Source organism: Pogoniulus pusillus, chromosome 34 (genome assembly GCF_015220805.1).
Source record: "Pogoniulus pusillus isolate bPogPus1 chromosome 34, bPogPus1.pri, whole genome shotgun sequence".
In the NCBI taxonomy this organism is placed as follows: domain Eukaryota; kingdom Metazoa; phylum Chordata; class Aves; order Piciformes; family Lybiidae; genus Pogoniulus; species Pogoniulus pusillus.
The window spans coordinates 475044-502020 of NC_087297.1; the positions used below are offsets into that span (position 1 = coordinate 475044).

The 26977-nt window shown below is 51.3% G+C and overlaps 1 protein-coding gene across 5 annotated transcripts in view; it reads left to right on the forward strand.

Annotated features, from left to right (window-relative positions):
* The window catches only part of COLEC12 (collectin subfamily member 12), a 119023-nt gene extending 94398 nt beyond the window's left edge, over positions 1-24625 (forward strand). For 2 of the 5 annotated variants that reach the window (XM_064170567.1, XM_064170568.1), the window contains 7 exons: positions 11948-12046; positions 15451-16497; positions 18266-18754; positions 19355-19491; positions 20360-20469; positions 22092-22237; positions 23443-24625. In XM_064170567.1, coding sequence (XP_064026637.1) covers positions 11948-12046; positions 15451-16497; positions 18266-18754; positions 19355-19491; positions 20360-20469; positions 22092-22237; positions 23443-23462 — 2048 coding nt within the window. In that variant the 3' untranslated portion in view covers positions 23463-24625. Of the gene's footprint in view, positions 1-11947; positions 12047-13237; positions 16498-18265; positions 18755-19354; positions 19492-20359; positions 20470-22091; positions 22238-23442 lie in introns of those variants that run through there. The other 3 variants (XM_064170571.1, XM_064170570.1, XM_064170569.1) reach the window with 3 other exon arrangements.
* Positions 24626-26977: the final 2352 nt, after the last annotated feature.

Below are 26977 nucleotides of genomic sequence, written 5' to 3' on the forward strand. Positions count from 1 at the left end.
CACTACCCAGAGGCTTACTTTCACTCCTAAGAGCGCTCCATATGCTCACCTACCACTGAAAGCTCCTTGCAGAGATGGGGGTGGAAGCTACTGCCAGGGGAAGAAAGGCATTCCCCAAAACAGGACATCTGTCCTTGTGACCCCTCTAGACAGCCAGAGCAACCAAACTCTGGCTGGCTGCTCCTTCTCCCCAGAGTCCATCCTCCCACTTACAGGGCAGTAGGAAGAAAGTAAACAATCTGCAACTTGCTTGGGCAAGTAATGTGGGCAGGAGATCAAGTGCCCCTGCATACAGCAAAGACCAGGATGAATTTGCCCATGGCGTGAAATGGCATCGCTGGGCCTGCAGAGCCCTCAGTGGCTGCTGCTGCTGGAGCTGAGTGCTCTGTGCTTGGCTCTGTCCTTTCCTCTGCACTGCACACAATAGGACTGAGTTGCCCTCTGAGAGGAAAGGACATTGTTTGGCTGGCATAGCTGATTCTGCACTGTGCATCATTTCAGTAGTAAATGCAAACCCCGGCAGCTCGTGTGTTTGCAGGCAGCCTTCTCTATCCAGCCCCTTTGAGCCAGCACCCAGCTATGTGTCATGCCAGCCTGCCTGAGTCAGGGCTGCTGCCTGGCACCCAGCTACATCCTAGAGTTGACAGCTCTGTAGAAGACAAGCTGCTAGGGACTGAAAGACCTTTGCAGTGTTCGTTATTGATTTGTCAGGCACCATCCAGGCAGGCTCATCCCCTGGTCTCACAGCCAGCTGTCAGTAACCGCAGTGAGACTTCCGAGTGAAGTCTTGCTCCAGCTCCCCTTTGGAGTGCTCCACGCAAAGAACATCAACAGCCACAGACCAGCTGCAGTCTTGTGCTTGCAGCACAGAAGGCAAATGGCTCAGGCATCCAAAGCAGTGTGCCCAGAGAGGGCATCCTGCCCCTCTGCTCTGCTCTGGGGAGACCTCACCTGCAGTGCTGTGTCCAGCTTCAGAGCCCTCAACACATGAAGGATGTGGACCTGATGGAGAGGGTCCAGAGGAGGCCATGAAAAGGATCAGGGAATTGGAGCAGCTCTGGTGTAGGGACAGGCTGTGGGAGTTGGGGGTTTTCAGCCTGGAGAGGAGAATACTCCAGCAAGACCTAACAGCAGCCTGCCAGGACCTGAAGTGGGCTGCAAAGGCCTGCAGGGACAGGACAAGGGACAGTGGCTTCAAACTAGAGCAGAGCAGATTGAGATTGGATGTTAGGAACAAGTTTCGCACCAGGAGGGTGCTGGAACACTGCAGCAGGTTGCCCCAGGGGTAGTTGGGGTCCATCCCTGGAGATAGCCAAGGTGAGGCTGGACAGGGCTCTGGGCAACCTGATCATTCTATGATCCTAAGGTTCTTTTATGTAGGATGGGTTGGTTGGTAGTGAAAACAGCTGTTGGGGAGGGGAAATTAATTGATGTGAGATGATATTTTCCAAAAATAATATTGTTTATTAATTTTGATACTCAGAACTCTGCCCCCCTGACCACTAATTTTAATAACATTTCAGTTCTTACACAGTCGTGGAAGCATTCTATGGATAATATCTAGATCTAGGAATAACCAGCAAAATGCATCAACATTTCATTGAACTGGAAGAGAAGGCTCCCATGGCCAAATGCCGTTTGCCCACTAGATGGGCTCAAGCTCCTTCTGCTCTGTGGCAGAAGGCAGCAGAGAATCACAAAGAGGCATTAAAGCATTTACTCACAGATTATTATTGTTACCCTTGCAGGGGCTGGCCACAGTCCAGACAGTGCCCAAATGCTTTCAGGGGACTCTGTCTTGTCGGACATTGAGGCTTGAATCGTCCCAGCTCCTGGGCATAGGACACAGACAGTCTCTGCCCTTGTCTCCTGGCTCCTTCTGGAGATCTGTGTATGTGCAGGGACTCTAGGCAGGACCTTCAGGTGCAGAGGCAGATGTGTGCAGTCTCAGCACAGTGTCATGCTGGCCACACAGGCCCATCGTGTGCAGGCATCCAGGGTCTGCTCCTGGTAACTGGCGGCAGTGGAGTTCAGCAGGCAGCAATAAGGCAGTGTGCAAGAGCAGCAGGGCTGGGCACAGCAGAGAGAGCAGGCACAGAGCAGGGGAGCAAAGCAGGGGAGCAAAGCAGGTTGTTCACCTGTGTGTCTCCTTTTATCAACGTGGGCTGAGATTAACTGCCCCTTGTACACAAGAACAGCCAATCAGGATGGCAGGTAGCCAAACCATACCATAATAGGTTCCCTAATTTGGGAACAGCACGAGCCTTGTGCTAGGCAGGCACAAGCTAAGTGTGTGTACCTTACACCACAGGGCCCTGGGCAGGCCAGACTCAATGGCTCCAGATTGTGTCCCTCTCTGGTGGAGCAGAAGAACATGCCTAGGCAAGGCAGGACATGTGGAAGCCTATTTGGGGCCTCTCAGGCCTACCACAACACCACCACACACTTGTTTTGTACCACATCAGTCTCATCTACCTGCCAGTACAGGCTACTGCATATTGATAGGATTTCTGCTATTTTCATTTGCTTTTAGCTCTTGAAGCCAATATTTTAGGCCAAGTTTCCAGTGTTATATTTCATTTAACCACAAAAACATTCTTGTTGTTGTAGAACAGTCTAAAATTCTGAATGTTACAAACTTCAGGGTTGAACCTGATGTTCACTTGAGGAGCATAAGGCAGAAGCTACATTTTCCTTGTACTGCAGATAATAGAGAATCCTTTTTCCAGCTCCCAGTGTATCACATAAGGGAGAAGGCAGGGACATGTTTCACTAGGTCTGAATGAACAGCCCACAGGTGATGTGTGCAGCATTGGTCATGGCACAGCTCCAGCAGACACGCCTGGAGCCAGGTGCACTCACAGAGCTTAGCTGTGTCCTTACAGTGTCTGTCCCTAAACAAAGCAGAACACCACAGACTGAACAGAAGCTGCCTAGAGCTTGCCAGAAGGAATCACAGAACAATGGGGTTGGATGGGGTTGGAGATCATCCAGTCCAACCCCTCTGCTGAATTAGGGTCACCCAGAGCAGGCTACTCAGGGCTGCAGGTCCAAGCAGGTTTTGCAGATGTGCAGAGCAGGAGACTCAGAGCCGCTCTGGGCAGCCTGCCCTGGTGCTGTGGCACCAGCAGAGAGGTCTAGGTCGAACTTCTGGTGTTCCAGGCTGTGCCTGTTGCCACTTGTCCTGTCACTGGCAACCACTGGAAAGAGTCCTGCCCTACCTTCATGACCTCCACCCTTTAGATATTTACTGATCAGATCCCCTCTCAGACTGCTCTTTCCAGCGCTAAACAGCCCCAGGAGTCTCAGCCTCTCCTCCTAAGAGAGCTGTTCCAGGCCCCCCAGCATCTTTGTCACCCTTCATTGGACTCTCTCCAGTAGTTCCCTATCTCAAGGTGTCCAGAACTGGACACAGTATTCCAGGTGTGGCTTCTCCAGGGCAGAGTAGAGGGGAAGGAGAACATTTCTCAGCCTGGTGACCACACTCTTCTTCCTGCTCCTCAGGACCCCATTGGCCTTCTTCACCACAAGGGCACATTGCTGGCCCATGGTGAGCTTTGTGTCCCTCAGCGTTCCTCCCCAGAGCTGCTTCCCGGCAGGTCAACTTCTTGCCTGTCCTGGTGCAGGAGGTTGTTCCTTCCCAGGTGCAGGACCCTATATCTGCCCTTGATGCACTTGATGAGGTTCCTCACCCCCAGTTGCCCACCCTGTCCAGGTGGGTTGGGGGAGCACTAGAAGCCTGCTATGTAACTGTGGTGCCCAGACTGAGAAAAACCAGGGCAAAAGTGAACAAAGGAGCAGCTCTTGGTGGTCTGCATGGTCATGGTCTGGGATTCTTGTGGTTACTCACGAGCAGCAAAACATCCCTTCAGTTTCCACTCCTAGTGCAAACCCACATCTCTGCATAGCAGCAGCTTCTGCGAGGATATTTCCTAGATGCAGATTATTTGTATGAAGAAGGAGCTAGGAGCTTCCCACACATGATTACAGAACTGGCTTCTCTGTCTCAGGTGGTGAGAGCATCACATTGGTCCTGTTTGGAAGGAGAGGGAGCTAGCAGGTTCCCTTGGGTACCCTCTGCCAGGGCTGGTTCAGAGCCATTCTGCTCCCAGAGTCACAACAGGCCTCAATCATCTTGTCAGGAGAAGAAATGTGTGCCTTTGGTTGTGGCTTGAATGCAAAAAGACAAAGCTGGGTGTGGAAGCCGAGAGCTGCCTCTAACCTTGCAAGCATTTGCTTGTTTGTCACCTTGGGCTCTTTATCTGTTGCTCTGCTTTTTCCATTTCCATATCAATCCCATCAACCAGGTTGTCCCAGAGACAGGAAGGTGACTGAGAGGTTACAAAAGAAAGAGCCCCTCAGCCGTCAGTCTGCACCTGCTGGGTGCCCATCTCTGCATGGTCCTGAGGCACAGTAGCTTCCAGACTTGCTATGCAGGTGACAATTTTGGAAGGCACAGGAGAAAAATAAACAACCAACCAACCTTCTTTGTAAGGAGAAGGGACTCACAGGGAAGGAAAAGGAAGTCTCTCATGCTTCTGCTTCTTCAGCAGGCAGCCTGGTGCCATGCAGCACTGTGCTTGGAACATGAAAATCCTGTGGAAATAAAAGGAGCTGGTTCATGATGAAAGCCCAGAGAGGAACCTCCTCATTCAGCAGAGATTGCTCACAAGCAAAGAGATGTCTGTGCACTGCTTGATGGCTGGGGAACTGGAAGAATGCTGAGTCCCACCATCAGACAGCAGCTCACCCAACATTTCACAGAGCCACAGAATCATGGAATGGTTTGGACTGGAAGGGACCTCCAAAGCTCATCCAGTCCAACCCCCTGCAGTCAGCAGGGGCATCCTCCACCAGAGCAGGCAGCCCAGAGCCCTCTTGAGCCTCACCTTTAATATCAGGGATGAGGCCTGTCTTGGGTTCAAATGCAGGTTCCCAGAGACTCTTATAAATTTGGTAGACCCAATGACAATTTATAGAATTTATAGAGTGCCCTCCCCTCTTCCCCCTCCTTTCCCCAAAAGACAGGGAGAGAGATAAAGGTAGGGACACCCAAATAAATCAATCTCACTCGATTTGGAAGTTAAAAAGGAAAAGTTTAACAATAACTTAGAAAAAAAGGAATTGGAGGTAGGGGAGTTTACAAAGGATAAGGAAGGGAAAACAGCAAAATACAAACAGGGATGGATACAACCCGAGTAGTGTGATGGTGTCTCTGCCTCGTGGCTGCCATGTGTTGTGCTGGTATGCAGTATCAGTGTGTGTGTGATCATGAACGCAGGAAGAGGGAAAGAGGGAGAGACAGGGAGGTCCTGTCTCTTTTATACCACAGGAAGTGGGGGGAGTGGGCTAACCATCACCTGGAGTGTGGCCCATCCCTGAGGAGGGGCCAAGACCCCTAGGGTCAGGTTCAGGGTCACTCCCCCAGGAGTGTTAACCCTATACATTCCACCCCTTGGTTAGACCACTTCCACCTTCCTAAGAACAGTCTTCTTCTCCAAAGATGGGAAAAAGGTGTCCATGGGTTAAGAGTTCTTAAAGTCCTTCTTGGTCCCCGGCTGTATCTCAAGGCGATGTGTTCCTCTGGTCCGGTGCAGGTTGGTGAGGTGTGAGCAGGACAGGAACGGAAGAAAAGTCAGTGAAGCAGGAACAGTTCTTGTTGGAACTCAGGAAAGTCTTTTCCCTCTGTGAAGAAAAAACATCAGGAACAGTCTCTCTTGGTGTCTGGCATCAGGGGAACAGGTGTGGATGAGATGGCTGTAGACATCCTCTGGAGGGAAATCAGGAACAGTCTCTCACTGCAGGGCATCAGTGACGAATCAGATGCAGGGTTCTGGTTGGACGCCTCATTGTGATGCGATGCTGTAGGACTCTGGATAGCTACTGCTGTGATGTAGGTTCTGTTGGACGCCGTGTAGTGGTGAGGGTATAACTACAAAAACAACTTGTAACCCCTTATGAACTATAATACAAGTATTGCACAACTATGGTACAAGTATTGCACAACTATGATACAACTATAATACAAGATAACCTGAAAGTATCTGGAACACATGGAATCAACTCTGAGATTTCAAAACCTTTTCAGCTAAAGAGAGATTTCTCTGAGGGACACACTCGATAACACCAGTTTCCATCATCACCCAGTATGTGTGACCAGGACCCTCTGCAGATACCACCCCTTTGATAGGTTTTCCCCCACCAGAGGCAGGAGCAACCCACACAGTCTTTCCCAGTAGATTCCTTTCACAGACCACAGGAACTCCATCTCCCTCAACTGTGGGCAGTAGGGCAGACTGAGCAGGACCAGCTCTGTTAACTGATCCCCTGCTGTTCACCAGCCAAGTGGCTTCTGCAAGGTGCTTCTCCCAGTTTCTGAGAGTTCCACCTCCCATAGCCTTCAGGGTGGTTTTCAGCAGACCATTGTGTCGCTCAACCTTTCCTGCAGCTTGTGGGTAGTATGGGATGTGATAAACCCATTCTATCCCATGCTCTTTTGCCCAGTTGCTTACAAGGTGGTTCTTGAAATGGGTCCCATTGTCTGACTCAATTCTCTCTGGGGTACCGTGTCTCCACAGGATGTGGCTCTGCAGACCCAGAATGGTGTTACGGGCAGTAGCATGAGGTACTGGGTAGGTTTCCAGCCACCCCGTGCTTCCCTCCACCATGGTTAACACATACTGCTTGCCACTGCGAGACCGAGGCAGAGTGATGTAATCCATCTGCCAGGCCTCCCCATACCTGTACTTTGACCACCGTCCCCCGTACCACAAAGGCTTCATGCGCTTGGCTTGCTTTATGGTGGCACAGATGTCACATTCATGGATAACCTGAGTTATGGCCTCCATGGATATGTCCACGGACCTGTCTCGGGCCCATTGGTATGTGGCATCTCTTCCTTGGTGGCCAGAAGAGTCATGTGCCCACCGAGCTAAGAACAGTTCACCTTTGTGTTTCCAGTCCAGGTCAATCTGGCAGATGTGGGCAGCCAGGTCAGCTTGGTGGTTATGCTGCTGTTCTTCAGTGGCTCTGCTCTTTGGGATGTGAGCACTGATGTGTCGGATTTTAACTGGTAGTTTGTCCAGGCGTGCAGAAATGTCTTGCCAGAGATCAGCAGCCCAAATAGGCTTCCTTTTTCTCTGCCAATCATTTCTCTTCCACTCCTTCAGCCACCCCCATAAGGCATTTGCTACCATCCATGAGTTGGTGTAGATGTATAGCATTGGCCACTGCTCTCGCTCTGCAATGTCCAGGGCCAGCTGGATGGCTTTCACCTCAGCATACTGGCTGGATTCACCTTCTCCATCTCTTGCCTCTGCAACCCTGCGTGTGGGGTTCCAGACGGCAGCCTTCCATCTTCGCTTGCTGCCTACCAGGCGGCAGGATCCATCTGTGAAGAGAGCATATGCCTTTTCCTCCTCAGGGAGGTCACTGTATGGGGGGGCTTCCTCGGCACGGGTCACTGCCTTCTCTTCTGCTGGCTTTCCAAAGTCAGTGCCCTCTGGCCAGCTGGTGATGACCTCTACAATGCCTGGACGCTCGAGAGTCCCCATCCTAGCCCTCTGAGTTATCAGAGCCATCCACTTACTCCAAGTGGCATCTGTGGCATGGTGTGGAGTCGAACCCTTCCCTTTAAACATCCAAGTCAGGACTGGAAGCCTTGGAGCTAAAAGGAGTGGTGACTCCGTCCCAATCACCTCAGAGGCAGCTCTGACTCCCTCATAGGCAGCTAGGATTTCTTTCTCTGTGGGGGTATACTTGGTCTCTGAGCCTTTGTATGCCTTGCTCCAGAACCCGAGTGGGCGGCCTCGTGTCTCATCAGGAGCTTTCTGCCATAGGCTCCAGCTAGGACCATTCTCACCAGCTGCTGTATAGAGAATGTTCTTAATCTCTGGGCCGGTTCGAACTGGTCCCAAGGCCATGGCATGGACCACCTCTCGTTTGATCTGGTCAAATGCCACCTGCTGCTCAGGTCCCCACCCAAAGTTATTCCTCTTTCTTGTTACGTCAAAGAGGGGTTTCACAATTTGACTGTACCCGGGAATGTGCATCTTCCAAAAGCCCACAAACCCCAGGAAGGATTGTGTCTCCTTCCGGTTAGTGGGTTCCACCATAGTGGCCACTTTATTCACCACATCCATAGGGATGTGGCGTCGGCCATCCTGCCATCGAACTCCCAGGAACTGGATCTCTCTGGCAGGCCCTTTCACTTTGCTTCTCTTAATGGCAAAACCAGCATCCAACAGGATATTAATGATCTTCTCACCCTTCTTGAAGACCTCCTCTGCTGTCTCACCCCATACAATGATGTCATCGATGTACTGCAGATGTTCCGGAGCTCCACCCTTCTCCAGTGCAGTCTGGATGATGCTATGGCAGATTGTAGGGCTGTGCTTCCACCCTTGAGGCAGTCTGTTCCAGTGGTACTGGACTCCTCTCCAGGTGAAGGCAAACTGTGGCCTACATTCTTCTGCAATGGGGATGGAGAAGAAAGCATTAGCAATGTCAATTGTGGCATACCATTTGGCCTCCTTCGTTTCCAGTTCATACTGCAGCTCCAACATATCAGGCACGGCTGCGCTGATTGGAGGAGTCACTTCATTCAGGCCTCGGAAATCCACCGTGAGTCTCCACTCCCCTGTCTCCTTTCGCACTGGCCATATCGGGCTGTTGAAGGGCGAGTGGCTCTTGCTGATGACAAGCTGCTGCTCCAGGCGGCGAATCAGCTGCTGTATGGGTAGCAGGGAGTCTCTGTTGGTGCGGTATTGCCTGCGATGAACTACACGAGAAGCAATAGGTAACTTAACATCTTCCACCTTGTGGGTACCAACCACGGAAGGGTCATCTGACAGGCCAGGCATGATAGACAGCTGCTCTTTGTCTGCAGTCTCTACAGCTGCTATGCCAAATGCCCACTTGTTCCCCTTCGGATCTTTAAAGTACCCTTCCCAGAGAAAGTCGATCCCCAGGATGCAAGGTGCATCAGGGCCAGTTACTATGGAATGCTTCTCCCACACATTCCCGGTGAGGCTTATATCAGCCTGCAGCACAGTCAACTCCTGAGACCCCCCTGTGACTCCTGCAATTGTAACAGTTTCTGTCCCCCTGTGGCTGGAGGGGATCAGAGTGCATTGGGCACCGGTGTCTACCAACGCTCTGTACTTCTCGGCTTCAGAAGTGCCAGGCCATTTCACAAACACGTCCCAATATACTCTGTTATCCCTGGCCTCCGCCTGGCTGGAGACAGGGCACCTCTAATTCTGAGCAGTGTGACTGCATGAGGCACATGGACCTGAGTTACTGGCTTCACCACCCCTTGAGCGAGAGGGCTGCCTGCGGGACACTGGGGCAACCCCTCTTCTGGAGGAGTTATTCCCTGTGTTTGTCCCCTGCAGTTCCCTTACCCTGGCCCATAGAGCTGAGGTGGGCTGGCCATGCCATCTATCCATGTTTTCCCCATGGTCACACAGTGTTCTCCAGAGTGACCCCCTGTGTGTACCCTGTCTGCTCTGGGCTGGTCTCCTGCGGGGAGAAGGAGGAGCACGGCGGCGTGTGTTTCTTACAGCTGAGACTTGCACCCATTCTGAAGGTGAAGAGCAGTCATCCTCTGCCTTCTGCAGTTCAGAGAAAGAGGCTTTTAGCTCATTCATTTCTTGGGTGAGGGTCTCTACAGTGGCAATTAAGGTTTTCCTCGACAAACTGTCTTCAAACTGTCTTAGGTCATTCACAAACTCCCTGATTGTGGGAAGGTTGTTGGGGTCTCTGCCCAGCAGCAGTGCTCCCAATGTGGGGGCATATGTGGAAGGGGCACACTGAGTCAGTTTCTTTAAGAGGGCTGGCTTCATGCGGACATCATCAGGGTCCGAGGGCATCTGGCCGGCTCCATAGATTATCTCTTGAACCGCCATTTGCCTCAGGTATGAAATCCCTTGTTCCATATCTGTCCATTTAAGGGGATGGAAAATCATGTCATCCTTAGTCGGGTACCTGTACCTCACAGCTATCAGAAGCCTGGCCCAAAGTGAATGGGTACCATCGAGTCTTCCCAGCTCCTTATCCACACCTCCATCCCTTGACAAGGATCCCAGCTGCTTTGCCTCCCTCTGATCTAGGTCCACGGTTTCTGCTCCTGCATCCCAGCATTTCAAAAGCCAGGCTAAAAGGGACTGTCCGTTTGCCCTTGCATACTCCTGCCTTGTGTGCCTGATTTCCTTTCTGGGCATGGAGCTGATAAGGATCACTCCATTATCAGGTCCATTTCCAGCTGGTTGCTGTTGCTGGGGGGTGCTGGTTCCCGAAGAGGTCCCTTGCCCTGGATCGGTGTCTGCGGGAGGGTTTGGGTTTGATCTTGCTGGCCGCGTGGTAATTGGAGCCAGATGGAGGGGGCTGGGCTGAGGGGGCAGGGTCCGGGGGGCTGCCCTGGGCGGGACCGGGGGCGGAGTTCGGGGCGGAGACACGCTAGGGGCGGCCGGACCGGTCTGACCTGTCGCCCATCCCCCGCAGCTGCAGCTCGGGCAGTGAGGGCCACCCCTCCCCCTAAGCATCCTAATGGCGGCGCCCACCCGATACTTCCACGTGTCCAAGTTCACAGCTACCTTGTTCTTTCCCAAACCCACATTTACACACAGTGAAATAACAGCTATCCAGTACCATTTCTCCCCCAAAATATCTGGAGCTTCTGTGCTCCAATGCATATACTCAGATTGATTCCATGTTCCAGAAACATTTCTAAACACAGTGAGATTACTAACAGAATTCAGGAAATAGGCATAGACTCGAACAGGCAAATGCTTAGAATATTCCCAGAGCATATCAATGACAATCCAGAAGACATGGGAACTTATAAACTTTAACAGCCAGCCCCACAACAGCCATGCAAAAGCGTGAATGATTAAGACTTTCAGAATATCCATTTTTTAACTTCCAAATCTTCTCTGAAAGAATTCTTTCTACCTAGCCCCACGTTGGGCGCCAAATAAATTGTCTTGGGTTCAAAGGCAGGTTCCCAGAGACTCTTATAAATTTGGTAGACCCAATGACAATTTATAGAATTTATAGAGTGCCCTCCCCTCTTCCCCCTCCTTTCCCCAAAAGACAGGGAGAGAGATAAAGGTAGGGACACCCAAATAAATCAATCTCACTCGATTTGGAAGTTAAAAAGGAAAAGTTTAACAATAACTTAGAAAAAAAGGAATTGGAGGTAGGGGAGTTTACAAAGGATAAGGAAGGGAAAACAGCAAAATACAAACAGGGATGGATACTCCCCGAGTAGTGTGATGGTGTCTCTGCCTTGTGGCTGCCACGTGTTGTGCTGGTATGCAGTATCAGTGTGTGTGTGATCATGAACGCAGGAAGAGGGAAAGAGGGAGAGACAGGGAGGTCCTGTCTCTTTTATACCACAGGAAGTGGGGGGAGTGGGCTAACCATCACCTGGAGTGTGGCCCATCCCTGAGGAGGGGCCAAGACCCCTAGGGTCAGGTTCAGGGTCACTCCCCCAGGAGTGTTAACCCTATACAAGGCCTCAACCACCTACCTGGGCAACCTGTTCTAGAGTTGCTCCTTGTCTTGTCCCTGCAAGCCTTTGGGAATAGTCTCTCTGCAGCCTTCTTGTAGCCCCCTTCAGGTACTGGCAGGCTGCTATTAGGTGTCCCCAGAGCCTCCTCTTCTCCAGGCTCCACAAGCCCAGCTCCTCAGCCTGCCCTCGTAGCTTTCCTGTTGCTAAGTTGCACACCAGCAGGCGTTGCCTTGGTGAATTCTGTGTGAGGAAATGGATGCCACAGGTCTCAGAGGAGCCACACTGCCAGCCCTGGAGGGACAGCACAGAGCTGCTGAATGCTTTCTCTTCTTGTCGGTGAAGCAGTGTGTTTTTTGGTTGCTCTGTTGTTTGCTGGAGGGTTTTATCATCCCATCTGCCTTCCTCACTAACACACTCTTCTCTTTCCTCTAGTTGTAGAAAAAATGGACAATGTGACAGGCGGCCTAGAGACGTCCCACAGGAGATACACAGAAAAGCTCACAGAGGTGGAGAGTGACCTGAAAAAATTAGGTAAGCTGCACACAGGACAAGCCCTCCTGGGTTACGGCTTGGGGGTGTTCTGGGAGACAGTGGCAGGAAAACTGCCTGAAAAACCTCTGACTGTGACCAGGTCCAGCACTTCTGTTGCAACTCTGCAAGTGCTTAGGAAAGCACTTAAAAGAGTTAATCTCAGCTCTACTTGGGACTGCATTTTAAACATACTTCAATGTTTACAGTTCCTACTAAACTCCCTCTGAAATTATTTATGTTAAAATAAACAGAGGTTTAAGGATTGTCCTCAGGAGAGAGTCTTCTCTGGGGTAGAGACGTAAAACACAGCAGCAGCTGTGCCACAGCATAAGAGATTTGATGTAAAATGTCACCAGGCATCCTGATACTGGTTTTATAGAATCGTAGACTGGATTGAGCTGGAAGGGACCTTAAAGCTCATCCAGTCCCAACCCCCTGCTGTGGGCAGGGACACCTCCCACCAGCCCAGGTTGCTCAAGGCTTCATCCAGTTTGGCCTTGAACACTGCCAGGCAAAGGGCAGCCACAGCCTCCCTGGGCAGCCTGTGCCAGTGTCTCACCACCATCACTGACAAGAATTTCTTCCTCAGCTCCACTCTCACTCTCCCCTCTCCCAGCTCAAAGCCATTGTCCCTCAGTCTGTCACTCCCAGCCCTTGTCACAAGTCCCTCCCCAGCTCTCCTGGAGCCCTTCAGGTACTGGAAGGCTGCTCTAAGGTCTCCCTGCAGCCTTCTCTTCTCCAGGCTGCACAGCCTCAGCTCTCCCAACCTGTCCTCACACGTAGCTTCTCCAGCCCTCTGAGCATCTTGGTGGCCTCCTCTGGCCCCTCTCCAGCAGCTCCAGGTCCTTCTTGTGCTGGGTTCCCAGAGCTGGAGGCAGTGCTGCAGGTGAGGTCTGAGCAGAGCAGAGTGGAGAGGCAGAATCCCCTCCCTGTGCTGCTGCTCTCCCTGCTCTGGCTGCAGCCAGCACACAGCTGACTCTGGGCTGCCAGTGACCAGTGCTGGCTGCTGGGCACTTTGGCACCACCTGACTGCCCCAAGGCCTTCTCCTCCGGGCTGCTCTCAGACACTCCTCACCCAGTCTGGATCTGTGCTTGGGATTGCCCTGACCCAGCTGCAGGACCTTGCCCTTGCCCTTGCGGAACTCCATGAGGTTGGCTTGGGCTCACCTCTGCAGCCTGTCCAGGTCCCTCCCTCCACTGTGCCAGCCACACCACACAGCTTGGTGCCATCCCCAGGCTTGCTGAGGGTGCCTCAGTGCCACTGCCCCTGTCACTGACAGAGATGTTTCACAGCACTGGTCCCAGTACTGACTCCTGAGGGACTCCACTTGGCACTGGTCTCCATTTGGCCACCAAGCTGCTGCTCACAGCCCTCTGAGTGCAGCCTTCCAGCCAACTCCTTGTCTTCACTTGAGTTTAATCTCCACTTTAGCAATAAGGATTCAAAACTCAAGGCCATTTTAAACGATGCACAACCAATCTCCTGTTCAACTCCTGTGGCTGAGGCAGGTTGATTACTTCCATAAAATGTTTCTTAACCACCTTGGGGAATACAGGACACAAGGTTGTTAGGATGTCAGAGCTCCAAGTGCTGTCACAGTTCTCAGGTTGCAGTATGATGGAAAAAGATGACGGATATGGATTCTGTTCACTAGAATCTACCTTTCTTCCCTGCACAGTTGATATAATTAGTTTTGTATGAATATTCAGTCACATACTGGTGTGTGCTGCTTGGGATCAGTGCTGGTTAGCTCCATGATCGTGCACTGAGGGTTCTATTTCTAGCAAAAATTACCTGCAACTTGATCAATGTTTACATTTTTCCCCCCAAAAAAACCAGCAGGATCCTGAAGTGCCTGCACACTGCATTCAGTGCTAGAGTATGAAGCTCCTCAGTGGCACCTCCTCTCTTGAGACACGCACAGCAGGGGGGTTATATCCTAATGCACAGGCAGGCTTTGGGGGTCCTTTGGGGGTGTCTATTGTTCTGATTACATTTTCACAGTTTGGAGCACCTTTGATTCATTTATGCCCATTCTTTCCATGCTGCTGGATGGATGGCCAGGACAATCAGTTCCCATTTAAATGGACTTGCCATGGAGGAAGGTAAAAAGGTTTTGGGGCAGTGTGTGTGGGACGCACAAAGCTAAGATCGCTGGACAACAGGGTCACAGCATGTGCTGAAGGGAAGGCAGCCCACGGGGATTAGCTCAGTGGGGGCCTGGAGGTTGTCAGAGCTGTGTGAGGAGCACAATGGAACCTGAGCTAAAGCCAAGAAGGAAACATAGGGTAAGAGCTGAGAAGAACCCAGAGTGAGACAAGTGGCAGGCAGAGGAACTGTGCTCAGGAAGATGCCTGTCCACTAAAGGCTCTAAACGCTTCAGACTACAATCTCACAAGCCACCACTGGGTGTTCTCCACTCAGACACACCAGAAGAAGGCTCCATACACAGCTGCATTCGCTGGAGTTTGTGGAAAGCTTCCTGCTTTCCTTTGCAGGCATCTGAAATCATGGGCTTCAGAACGCATAGTTCATAACTACAGCTACAGTCAGATGAGGACACAACTGTGCGGTCTGCAGCTAGGAGAGGGAAGTGACTGGGCTCAAGGGAAAATTTCTTCCCTGAAAATGAGTGCTGAGTGCTTATGGCCTTGGCTTCTGTGCCCTGGCTGTGGAGCTGTGCAGACTCAAAAGCTTCATACTCAAGACAGGCTTTCAGAAGTATGCTGCAGGGCAGTGCAAGGGATAGCAAAACTAGGAAGTTTTGCCTTTCTCAAACTGGGCACATGAGGAAACGGTAACAGCTAAACCAGTGTCATTAAAGGCAGCAGAACAGGAACAGGTCGAGTTCTGTCCTGTCTGGGGCAGATTGCAGTCAAGGTTTGTGTCTCTGAACCAGATTGTTTTAAAATAAGTAGTGGAAACTTTTTTAGACTAAATCAAGTATCTTAAAGAATAGAGCTGTGTGCACTGGAGCACAGTGAAAGGGAGGAAGAAAATAGGAAAAGGTAACATTTACTTGTGAGCTTTCTGAAAATGTAGTTGCAGTGTCCCAGTGCCCTCACTGGTGCCTCTTGAAGGCTCTGAATTCCGCCTGCCACTCAGTTCTCACTCAGAATGCAGCACGACTGGCTGCAAGTGCTCAGTTTCTAACAGTAGTTCTTCCCACATTTGGGAATCACCATTGTGCTCTCCTCAGTGAGACAGGAGGAGCCTTGATTGCTCTTGGAATTTTATCCCAACCTGGGGCAGGAATTGGCTCCCTTCTCGGAAGGACAGCACAGAAATTCTATTGACAGAGCATTCTGACAACCTGAGTGTGTTAACAGACACTGTGCTGCTTTGAGCTGTGTTGTAAAGCACTCCATCTGAAGCTTGCCAATGTTTTTTCCTTCTGCACTAGATGACCAAGCTGGACAGAAGGCCATGAGCACTAACACTGAGCTGTCCAGCTTCAGAGCTGACATTCTGGCTCTTCGTCAGCAGCTCCATGACATCGTAGAGAAAACCAGCAGGAACAAAGACACCCTGGAGAAGCTGCAGGAGTCTGGCAGTGTGTTAGATGATAGACAGAGCCAGATGAGGAGTACTTTGGACAGTAACTCTTTCATGATCATCAGTGTCAATAAGACTCTTCAGGCATATACTGGCTACATCAACAATCTTCAACAGGACACGAGTGATATCCAAACAAACTTACAAAACCAAGTGCACTCTCATAATGTGGTCATCATGAACCTCAACAACTTAAACCTGACCCAAATCCAGCAGAGAGATCTTATCAGTGTGCTGCAGAAGTCAATGGAAGACACCAGCCTAACAATCCTCAGGATCAAGAACGATTTCCAGACTCTGCAGCAGGTTGTCCTGCAGGCCCGGAAGGACACTGACTGGCTGAAGGAGAAAGTGCAGAACTTACAGGCTTTGGCTGCCAACAACTCAGCCTTGGCAAAAGCTAACAATGACACACTGGAGGACATGAACAATCAACTCAGCTCCTTCAGTGGGCAAATGGAGAACATCACCACCATTGCTCAAGCCAACGAGCAAAATCTGAAAGACCTCCAGGAACAGCACAGAGAATATGAAAACAGAACTTCTGCCAAATTCACCCAGCTGGAAGAGAGGTTCCAGGTCTTCGAAACTGATATAGTCAATATCATCAGCAACATCAGCTACACTGCTCAGCACCTGCGGACACTGACCAGCAACCTCAACGAGGTCAGGAGCACCTGCACAGACACTCTGAGCAGGCACTCAGACGAGCTGGTTGTCATGAACAGCACGCTGGCCAGCATCCGCCTGGACTCGGCATCTCTCAAGGTGCAGCAGGATCTGATGAGGTCGAGGCTAGATGTGGAAGTTGCCAATTTGTCAGTAATCATGGAGGAGATGAAGCTGGTGGACTCCAAACATGGCCAGCTCCTCAAGAACTTCACTATCCTGCAAGGTATGCAGCTTCCGAGTGGTACCCAGAGTGGTCTCTGCCAAGTTCTTGCTTGCACTGCTCCTTCAGTTCCATGGAAGTCCATCCATGCTAGTGCAGACTCCTGGAGTTTTCCCTGATCTCATCCTAAACTCTGCAAGTGCCTGTATTTTCCATACTAATTTCCCTATGCCTTCTTTCCAGAGCTAGAGGGAGAATGTTGTGGAAGAAGGATCTGACTTAGCGGAATTTTATTCTAACTGAATCTGCTTTTGATTTAGTTTCTAAAATAAGCTGCTGAAGGTGTGGAGCCTCAAGAAACCAATCCCTGCTTGGGAGGAAATTGATAAAGAATATAGGTGGGGCTATTCCCAGCAAGGGAAAGAAAAAAGTTGCTATTTCACTTGAAGCCAGTTGTTAGTCTGCCAGCAAACATCCTGTTTTGCCTAGCTTTTAGCTCTGGGATATTTTCTTTACTCCAGAAATAGGAGGTTAGGAGGTTCCTCCCAGCCAAGTGTTATCCCAGATGCAGAGCACGCTCCTGTTTACAGCCTGTCCAAACTGGCCAAGCTTAAAACTCTAATCACAAATGTAAATACATTGCTCCAAATAAACTAAGGCTGAGTTAGGGCCAAGATTACACAGAATCACAGAATTGTTTGGGTTGGAAAAGCCCTCTGAGATCATCCAATCCAACCACCAACCCAGCCCCACCATGGCCAGCAAACCCTGTCCCTAGGTTCCATATCCACACGTTTCTTGAACACCTCCAGGCATGAGGACTCTACCACCTTCCTGGGCAGCCTCTTCCAGTCCATGACCACTCTTTCACCAAAGACATTTTTCCTCCTCTCCAACCTAACCCTTGCCTGGCACAATTTCAGGACATTTTCTCTCCTTCTAGCACCTGAGCCTAGGGAGCAGAGCCCAATCCCCACCTCACTGCAGCCTCCTTTCAGGGAGCTGTAGAGAGCAATGACCTCTGCCCTCAGCCTCCTCTTCTCCACATTAACCCCCCCCAGCTCCCTCAGCTGCTGCTTCCTAGCCCTGTTCTGAAGACCCTTCCCCAACTTGGTTGCCCTACATGCCAGTGGCCTTCACCTCTCTCATTTCAACCAGGCCTACATGATTCCAATTCAGGAATTTATCTCTGGAGGACTTTAAATGATGTGGCTCAAGGGAGGGGGAATGCTGGCAAGGCTTTGGCAGCAGATTACAAAGTGACTGTGTTGTTGACTGCTGTCAGAGTGCTGCTGCTCTCTCATTGCTGTTCTAGCCAGACAGCAGCTGAGTCCTTCCCTCCACTGGCCTGTCCCGCTGCAGCACCTCCTCCTCTGCTGCCAGAGCCACAGACTGAGCCCCTGCAGGTGAAGGAGTCCTGTGGGCTGAGAGCTGAGAGCTGTGGCCAGAAAGAGCAGAGAGTGGAGCAGAGAGCAGGAGCATCAACAGGCAGGGCTGCATGCAGCAGCAGCACCGAGGGAGTCTGGCAGGGACTGGTGCCTCAGCTGGGCACTGAGCACAGTGGCACTGCCCAGTTCACAGGACAAGGCACAACAGATTGTTTACTTCTGCATCCTGTATTTCATGGAGGCTGTGGAAGGAGCAATGGCTACAGCACCTGAGAAGCAGCCTTAACTTCTGTGAGCACTACTGGAGGCAGCTTGCTGGCCTGGTGCTGACAGTGCTGACCCTCCTGTGCTGCTGCTCTGAGGTGTGTTGAACAAGGACTCCGCAGCGACTTTTCCTGTGCTTTCTGTCCACATCCCCACTTTGCATGCTTCTGTTGTTTCAGGTCCTCCTGGTCCAAGGGGACCTAAAGGTGACAGAGGCCCTCAAGGTCCTCTTGGCCCTGCTGGCCTAAAAGGACAAAAAGGAGAGAAAGGAGAGCCTGGACCACCAGGACCTGCGGGTGAGAAGGGTCCACCAGGACCAGCTGGGCCACCAGGAGAAAAAGGAGGGAAAGGTTCCAGAGGATCACCTGGCTCCAAAGGTCAGAGGGGTTCCCCAGGGAAAACAGGTCTGCCTGGGCCAAGCGGAGTCCCAGGGCCACCAGGGCCGCAAGGCAAAGATGGGCCACCAGGACCACAAGGCCCACAAGGATTTCAAGGCCTGCAAGGAACTGTTGGGGAGCCAGGGGTGCCAGGACCTCGAGGACTGCCTGGGGTACCTGGAGTCCCTGGGCTGCCCGGGCCAAAGGGCCCACCTGGCCCCCCAGGGCCACCAGGACCAGGGAAGCCAATGGCACTGCAGAGTGAACCCACGCCAGAGCCCGAAGCCAACGGTAAGCTATGGACACTCCACCTGCACCTCCTGCCTGTCATGGGGGCCACTCATCACTTACTGCTGTCACCAAGGCTGCTGCCCTAGACTGAACCCTGGGGCTTACCAACAGAGCTCTGCTAAACTGCTGCCCTAGACTGAACCCTGGGGCTTACCAACAGAGCTCTGCTAAACTGCTGCCCTCTGCCCTAGACTGAACCCTGGGGCTTATCACACAGAGCTCTGCTAAACTGCTGCCCTAGACTGAACCCTGGGGCTTACCAACAGAGCTCTGCTAAACTGCTGCCCTCTGCCCTAGACTGAACCCTGGGGCTTATCACACAGAGCTCTGCTAAACTGCTGCCCTAGACTGAACCCTGGGGCTTATCACACAGAGCTCTGCTAAACCTCTTTGGGCTTCCTTCTGATGACCTGAAATGTTAACAGGTGATGCCAAAGGGGTGGTGGTGTGGGTAACAAATCACTTTCTGGGGTTCCACTGGTCCTCAGCCTCTCTGTACCTTGGGTGGCAGCATGGTGTAGGTGGGTGTGGGATCCTCAGCTGTTCCTGTCCCTGTATAGATAGCAGTGACTGGCATAACATGAAACACTTCCGTGGCAGGTTGCTCACCTCACTGGAAGAACTACACAGAGAAGTGCTACTACTTTTCAGTTGAAAGAGGAATTTTTGAAGAGGCTAAGTTGTTCTGTGAAGACAGGGCATCCCACCTGGTTATCATAAACAACAAAGAGGAGCAGGTAATTGCCTTCTCTTTCTGTTTTGCAAGAAGAAGGTTTGGAGTCACTGAACGTGTGAGGGCCACAAGGCAGGTGGGAAGCTTAGAGCACTGGCGCGCAGTGAAGCACACACAGCAACTGCATCCAGTTAGCATTTTGCTCACCTCCTGCCCTCTCAGCAGCTTCTCCACATGCCAAAAGCACTGTGAGCAGAGATGGCACTGACCCATAAGGTGGTGGGCACAGAGCAGCCAGAAAGGCTTGAACATTTAAAGATGGAGTCTACTGTGCCTTGAATATTGCCCAAAAAGTGTTTTCTGCAGTGGTGAATAGAATTGAGTTTTAAATGGCTTGATTTAATACCTGCAACCTAAGACTGCTTGGGAGCCCAAACTGGTTTTAATCTAAGCATCAATCTAGCTATACATTTACTGGTGCTCAACAGAACTAGACAGTGTCAAGGCCTAGCTTGCCAGACTGCTGGGCCGGCTCATTTAAACTCTCTTCTTACCCTAAAAGTGTAGACTGGATGATCCTTGAGGTCCCTTCCAACCTGGTATTGTAGCAGTCTATGAATAATTCTTTGGTGGCTGCATAGCAGTGGAGACACCAAGCTCCAACTGCTTACTCTCTGGGGGCTTCTCTAGGTCGTACCTATGAGATGTTGGTTGTGACTTTATGCCAGCCCAGTTTTCCTGCCCAGCTCCCTTGCAAACACTGCACTGGATTCCAGTGTGGGCAAGGGGTCACAAGGTCAAATCCTGAAACACATCCTCAGCATCTCCCTGGCACTTCCTATTCTGATAACAAAGATGCTCCTGAAACCAGAGTATCCTTTTGACTCCAAAAATGGTTGTGTTTGTTATGGACTAAGATCTCTCTCCCACAGCAATGGATAAAGAGGCAGATCTTTGGGAAAGGCAGCTTCTGGATCGGACTCACGGACTCAGAGAAGGAAAACGAATGGAGATGGCTGGATGGGTCCTTACCAGTTTACAAGTATGTAAATAAAACAACCTGGTGCTGATTTCCTGCAGATGCTGCCACTCCTGCTGACGCTCCCAGCAGCAGCATCTAGAAATCATCCAATGGTTCCAGGGGGCTCTAGGTGCCAGGGAAGTCACTGGGCACTGAGGGTGCTGTTGAAGTGGCTCTCCCTTCTCCATGCAGGAGGCTTTCTCTCCTTGCCTGGAAGAAAACAGAATGAGGGAATGCCATAACTGCACAGCACAGTGCTCTGTGCCAGAGCGTTTGCCACTGCCATGTCTTAGGGAGCTGAGGTGGAAAGCAGACAGCTGTGCTCTCTTGGGTTGAGTTTGCCTTATTTGCCTTACAACTGGCTATAGAGTGCTGGTTGGGGTGAAAAATGAGCAGCCTCTAGATAAAGCCAAATCCAAGTGGAAAGCATTAAGCATAAGGGAAAGACATGGAGCAAGGGTGCCTGTGCCTTGGCCAGCTGAACGCTGAGCTGGCAGCATTCCAGCAATCCCAGCACTGCAGCCTCATTTGTCCTAAATGGAACAGGTTGCAACCACCCACATGTTTAATACTGAGGAGCAGGCTGAATCTAGAGCTGAGCATGCTGTGGTGCAGCAAAGCAGACTGCAGTCAGGCAGATGTTAGGCAGTGACTTAACTGGGATCTCAGTGGTGTCTTTGTGATGAGAACCGGGGAAGAGCTACAGCTGAGCTGTCAGATTTTTCCCTTTTTCTCTCCCTGTTTTCATCTTTAATTCTCTTTATGGCAGCACTGTGGCTGTCCCCCTGTTCATCCACTGCTTTCAATATCTTTCCACCACACTGTGGTTTCAGGTGCCCTGCTGTAACCTCAGAGATGTCAGTCACTGAGTTCCAAAGTGTTGGATTGCCTTTGGAAAGCTGTGTGCACTCCTGGGGTCTGCTCTGTGGCAGGCAGGTTTGTTTTCAGCTGAGTATGGACCTTGCCAGCCAGCAATCACAAAGTCCCTTCAGCAGCCTGTTTTCAGGCAAGTGGAGCTTTTAAGTCCTGGGCTTGGAAGCATTTCTCACTTGTTAAGCAAAACAGGATGAGGAAAGCCTTGGTGCAAGCTTTGCACACGCTGCGTGGAGTTTCACCACCAAAGCTTAACAGCCTCCAAAGACAGGAGTAGAGAGGCTTGGTACATTTCTTCTAAGGCCAGAAACTCTCTTCCCATCCAAGCACTGGTCCATAAAACACATAAATCTCTGCTGTTGCTCCCAAGAGACTGGCCCCAGTGCAGGCAGAGGGCTGAGCAGTCAGCAGTGGCAGGGCACTTTTGGCAGCCCTTCGGAGTGCCCTGCGGCCGCATTGCTGCAGGCTGCTCAGGCTCGCAGGAGGGCACGCGAGGCACGGAGCACTCCCACTCTGTGCATGCACACCCAGAAACTAAAATAAAGTTGATGGCTCTAATTTTAGGTCTCTGAGTTTTGGCAGCCCGAGGCCCAGCAGATTCCCTTCCTGCACTCCATCTGTTTCCCATTTTCAGCCAACCATGCACTGTTTGTTTCAACATCTCCTTCCCGCTCAGAACACATCTCGTGATGTTTTCCCTAATTCCTTGTGGTGGGAAGCTGCCCTCTGTATGAATTGTGCAATCACATCTCTTGCTTTTTGGTTGAAAGAAACTGGAAAACTGGGCAGCCTGATAACTGGAGCCATGGGCACGGGCCAGGGGAAGATTGTGCTGGACTAATCTATGCTGGGCTCTGGAATGACTTCTACTGTGAAGACGTTAACAATTTCATTTGTGAAAAAGACATGAACAAAGGTAAGCAAGAAAGTGTGGCTTGATTAGTGCACCCTACCCAGAGCAGATCTAGTAGGGATCCAGGCTGGATGCTACAGCAGTGCCTTGTTAAGGAAGAGGGGGAATCACATGGAGCACTTCTACCCAGATCCAACTCACTGTGTGGGCAAAAGGAGATACAGCCTGGATGAGCAGTGGCTGAGAGCAGCCTGGAGGAGAAGGCCTTGGGGCAGTCAGGTGGTGCCAAAGTGCCCAGCAGCCAGCACTGGTCACTGGCAGCCCAGAGCCAGCTGTGTGCTGGCTGCAGCCAGAGCAGGGAGAGCAGAAGCACAGGGAGGGGATTCTGCCCCTCTGCTCTGCTCAGACCTCACCTGCAGCACTGCCTCCAGCCCTGGGAACCCAGCACAAGAAGGACCTGGAGCTGCTGGAGAGGGGCCAGAGGAGGCCACCAAGATGCTCAGAGGGCTGGAGAAGCTACGTGTGAGGACAGGTTGGGAGAGCTGAGGCTGTGCAGCCTGGAGAAGAGAAGGCTGCAGGGAGACCTTAGAGCAGCCTTCCAGTACCTGAAGGGCTCCAGGAGAGCTGGGGAGGGACTTGTGACAAGGACTGGGAGTGACAGACTGAGGGACAATGGCTTTGAGCTGGGAGAGGGGAGAGTGAGAGTGGAGCTGAGGAAGAAATTCTTGTCAGTGATGGTGGTGAGACACTGGCACAGGCTGCCCAGGGAGGCTGTGGCTGCCCTTGCCTGGCAGTGTTCAAGGCCAAACTGGATGAAGCCTTGAGCAACCTGGGCTGGTGGGAGGTGTCCCTGCCCACAGCAGGGGGTTGGGACTGGATGAGCTTTAAGGTCCCTTCCAACCCAAACCACTCTGTGAATCTGTGAAATGTCAGCTAGACCAGAATGAAATTCCATCCATGGAATTTCCCCTAATCCAAAACAAGACAGAGCTGTGCACAGGTCTGTTGGGATGTCCAGAGTGAAGGAGCCTGTGTAAGGAGCAGTGCAGTTTGCCCTCATGTCCTGCACACGTTTGTTATCTCAGGAACACTTCATGGTTTACAAATATTTATCTTCCAAGATATACAGGATCTTAATATGAGTCTGCTTCAGTGTTTGACATAGTTTGATGCTAAGTTCTCTGTTTGGAATTGCATTTAACCTTCACAGACTCTTGCCACTATTTTTTTTTCTTCTTTTGTTCTTCCTTTTTTCTCTCATACTGCAGAGCAAATATTTGGAGTGTAATTGGCTGTGACTTTACAAATACCTACATATGATGGAAATTTACTTAAAGAAGAAATTCCTGGGAGAGAGCAACATTGCCTACCAAAACTGAGGCAAAAAAAGCCTTAAAAAAGCAAGCACTGAGAACTGATTCAAACATGTGGAGGAATTCAGCAGCAGCTCTGCTGCAGCATCCTGCAAGTATTTGAGACCTTTCAATCCACAGCATCAGGAAATGCCTTTGAACTCCTTCTATTAGAGGTTTTCTTCCCAACCAGTGAGCAGCTACAGAAGCAGCCTTTGTCTCCTGAGAGCAGCCATTCTGCCAGTCTGAGTGAGACTGTTGGGTGCTCACGTCTGAGGTCATAGCAAGCAGCTGTGTACAGTGAGATCCCAGCCATAGGAAAAGGCCACAGATAACGAATATATAGATTTTTATATAAATATATATATAGTCCAACTCCTATCAACAGTATGGAATATACTTTAAAGAGCTTTTAAAACTTTGTATTTTTGTACAAAACAGTTGCTTTTTACAATTGTTCTCTTTTTTACTGACTTCTGTTTTGGTTTGTTTTGTGTTACAAATATAGTGCACAGGGGCCAAAGAAAACAATAAAGGTACTAACCATTCAGTAAGGTTTGCTGCCAGGCCCAGCTCAGCTCTAGAGAAACATTTTTCCAGATAGATGCCTTGTTCTGGTAAAAGAGCTTCTGAGGCAGCCTTTAGGTGGTGCTTTCCCTACCGTATGCAGCCCAGGACCAATGGGCACAGCTCTGGCCGCAGCCAGTGCTCAGCAGGGCACCATGCAAAGGCCATGTTCCTTCCTCCCCTCCTGCCTGCCTGTTTTCTGCCTTCCTTCTGCTCGTGGGAAAATGCCACAGAGGTAAACTGGCAGCCTTTAAGAATGATTTGGAAATGTTTTCATTGCTTTTCCCTTCTCGTGAGGAATTCTACCCTAGCAGGTGCTGCTCATATTGCAAGTGGTGGCCAGATGAAGGGTTTGAGAGGAGAGAAAGCGAGGAGCTGCACACACTGAAATCTGACAGATTTCAAACTCTGCCTCGCTCAGAACAGTCTAACCTTGCACTTCTCGAAGTGCTCTGTACATTGATCTCTGCTTTCTTGGACCTGTGCTTCCCTCTCAAACAAACTAGAAAATAAATTACACTGCAAAACAGAATCCGTGTGGCTAAGGAGATGATTCAGTCACCCAGCCAAGTTCTCCATGGGCCCAGAAGCTGTTGTAGGCCACAGTGCTGCTTATCAGAAACCTTAAAAGTTAGCAACCACTTACAGCTGATCGGCAGAAATCCTTCTGGCAGTCACGCTGCACACACTTGGTGGCCAAGAAAGACAATGGCAGCCTGGCCTGGATCAGAAGCAGGGACAGGAGGGGATCATCCCCTCTGCTCAGCACTGCTGAGGCCTCAGCTGGAGTGTGGTGCTCAGCTCTGGGCCCCTTCACTGCAAGAAGGGCACTGAGGAGCTGCATCCTGTCCAGAGCTGGAGAAGGGCTGCATCCTGTCCAGCTGAGGCTGGAGAAGGGCCTGGAGCAGCTGGGGGTGAGGAGGGGCTGAGGGAGCTGGGGAGGTGCAGGTGCAGAAGAGGAGGCTGAGGGCAGAGCTCATTGCTGCCTGCAGCTCCCTGCAGGGAGGTTGCACCAAGGAGGGAGCAGCCTCTGCTGCTTGGGGGCAAGGGAGAGGAGCAGAGGAAATGGTTCCAAGCTGCCCCAGGGGAGGCTCAGGCTGGAGCTCAGGAGATATTTCTGCCTTGGAAGGGCTCTCAACCATTGGCACAGGCTGCCCAGGGCAGTGCTGCAGTCCCCATCCCTGGGGGTGCTCCAGCAGCCTGTGGAGCTGTGCTCAGGGACATGGTTTGGTGTTGACCCTGCAGTGCTGGGTGGAGGCTTGGACTGGGTGAGCTTGGAGGTCTCTTTCAGACAGATGTGTTCTGTGATTCTGTATCATGAAGGAAGTAGTTTTGGTTTCCAGGGCAGGAGAGTTGTTTTTCCATTGCCTTCTGACCTTCTGGCCTGGCTGAATGCAGAGAGGTTTGTTGAAGTCCTCCAGCTCTGTTACAAACAGATGAGATTTTTTTTTTTTTTGCTTCCTATTTTCAAGTGCTGCTCCCAAGACCAAACCCATCCCAGCCTGCTGCCTTCCTACAGGCCACACTGCCTCTAGTGCTGCCTCGGGAAGGCTGCTGTAGCCAGCAGTTCTTCAGCGAGAGAAACAAATCCTGCCCTGATACAGGGCAGGAGCAACATGAACACTGCAGCTGTTTAACTGCGAGAGCTAGGCCTGTGTGTTACAGGTGCAGAACACCTCTGTTGCCTTTCATATCATGGAACTGGTTGGGTTGGGAAAGCCCTCCGAGATCACCCAGTCCAACCACCAACCCAGCACCACCATGGCCACCAAACCCTGCCCCCAGTGCCACAGCCACAGCTTTCTGCAACACCTTCAGCCATGGGCACTCCACCACCTCCCTCGGCAGCCTCTGCCCATCCCTGACCACTCCTGCACAAAACAAAATTTTCCTCCTCTCCAACCTAACCCTCCCCTGGCACAGTTTCAGGACATTTCCTCTCCTAGCACCTGAGCCTTGGGAGCAGAACCCAACCCCCAGCTGGCTGCAGCCTCCTCTCAAGGAGCTGTAGAGAGCAATGACCTCCACCCTCAGCCTCCTCTTCTTCACACTGACCTCCTCCCAGCTCCCTCAGCTGCTCCTCCCCAGCCCTGTTTTGAAGACCCTTCCCCAGCTTGGTTGCCTTTCTCTTGATCTGCTTCAGCTCCTCAATGTCCTTGGGTGTGGGCCCCAAAACCAAACACTTTTTGATGTGGAGAGGGCCCAAAGCTGACATTCTGGCTTTGCTGAGACTTTGCTCTTGGCTTTTCCATCAGGTCGTGAACAGTGCAGGACTGTGCCCTGCACTGTGCCATGCAGTACTCAGGGGCTGTGCATAAATGCAGACTCCTGTGCACACACACATGTCCATGGTGCCTGTGGAGATGATGTCAGAGGCTGTGTTTAGGTAAGGAGGACCCAAACTGCCAGGCTGCATGGCCCAGGGAGCCTGACAAAGCCTTCTGAACTCAATCAGCAGCACTGCCAGCCTGAGGTGCACTGAGGCGTTTCTGAACACCTGCATGGTCAGTGCTGTGCTTCCTGCCTGCTCCCGATGTGAGCCTGCTGCCAGCGCAGCAACCTCTGTGTAAGCCTCAGCTGCACTGTGTCATAGAATCACAGAATGGTCTGGCTTGGAAGGGACTTCCAGAGCTCATCCAGTCCAACTCCCTGCACTCAGCAGGGGCATCCTCCACTAAAGCAGGTTGCCTACAGCCCTCTCCAGCCTCATTTGGATATCTTCAGGGATGAGGCCTCAACCACCTTCCCAGGCAACCTGTTGCAGTGTTACAGCACCCTCATGGTGCAGAACTTGTTCCTAACATCCAATCTTAGTCTGTTGTTCTCTCATTTCAAACCATTGTCCTTGTCCTGTCCCTGCAGGCCTTTGAGAACAGTCCCTCTG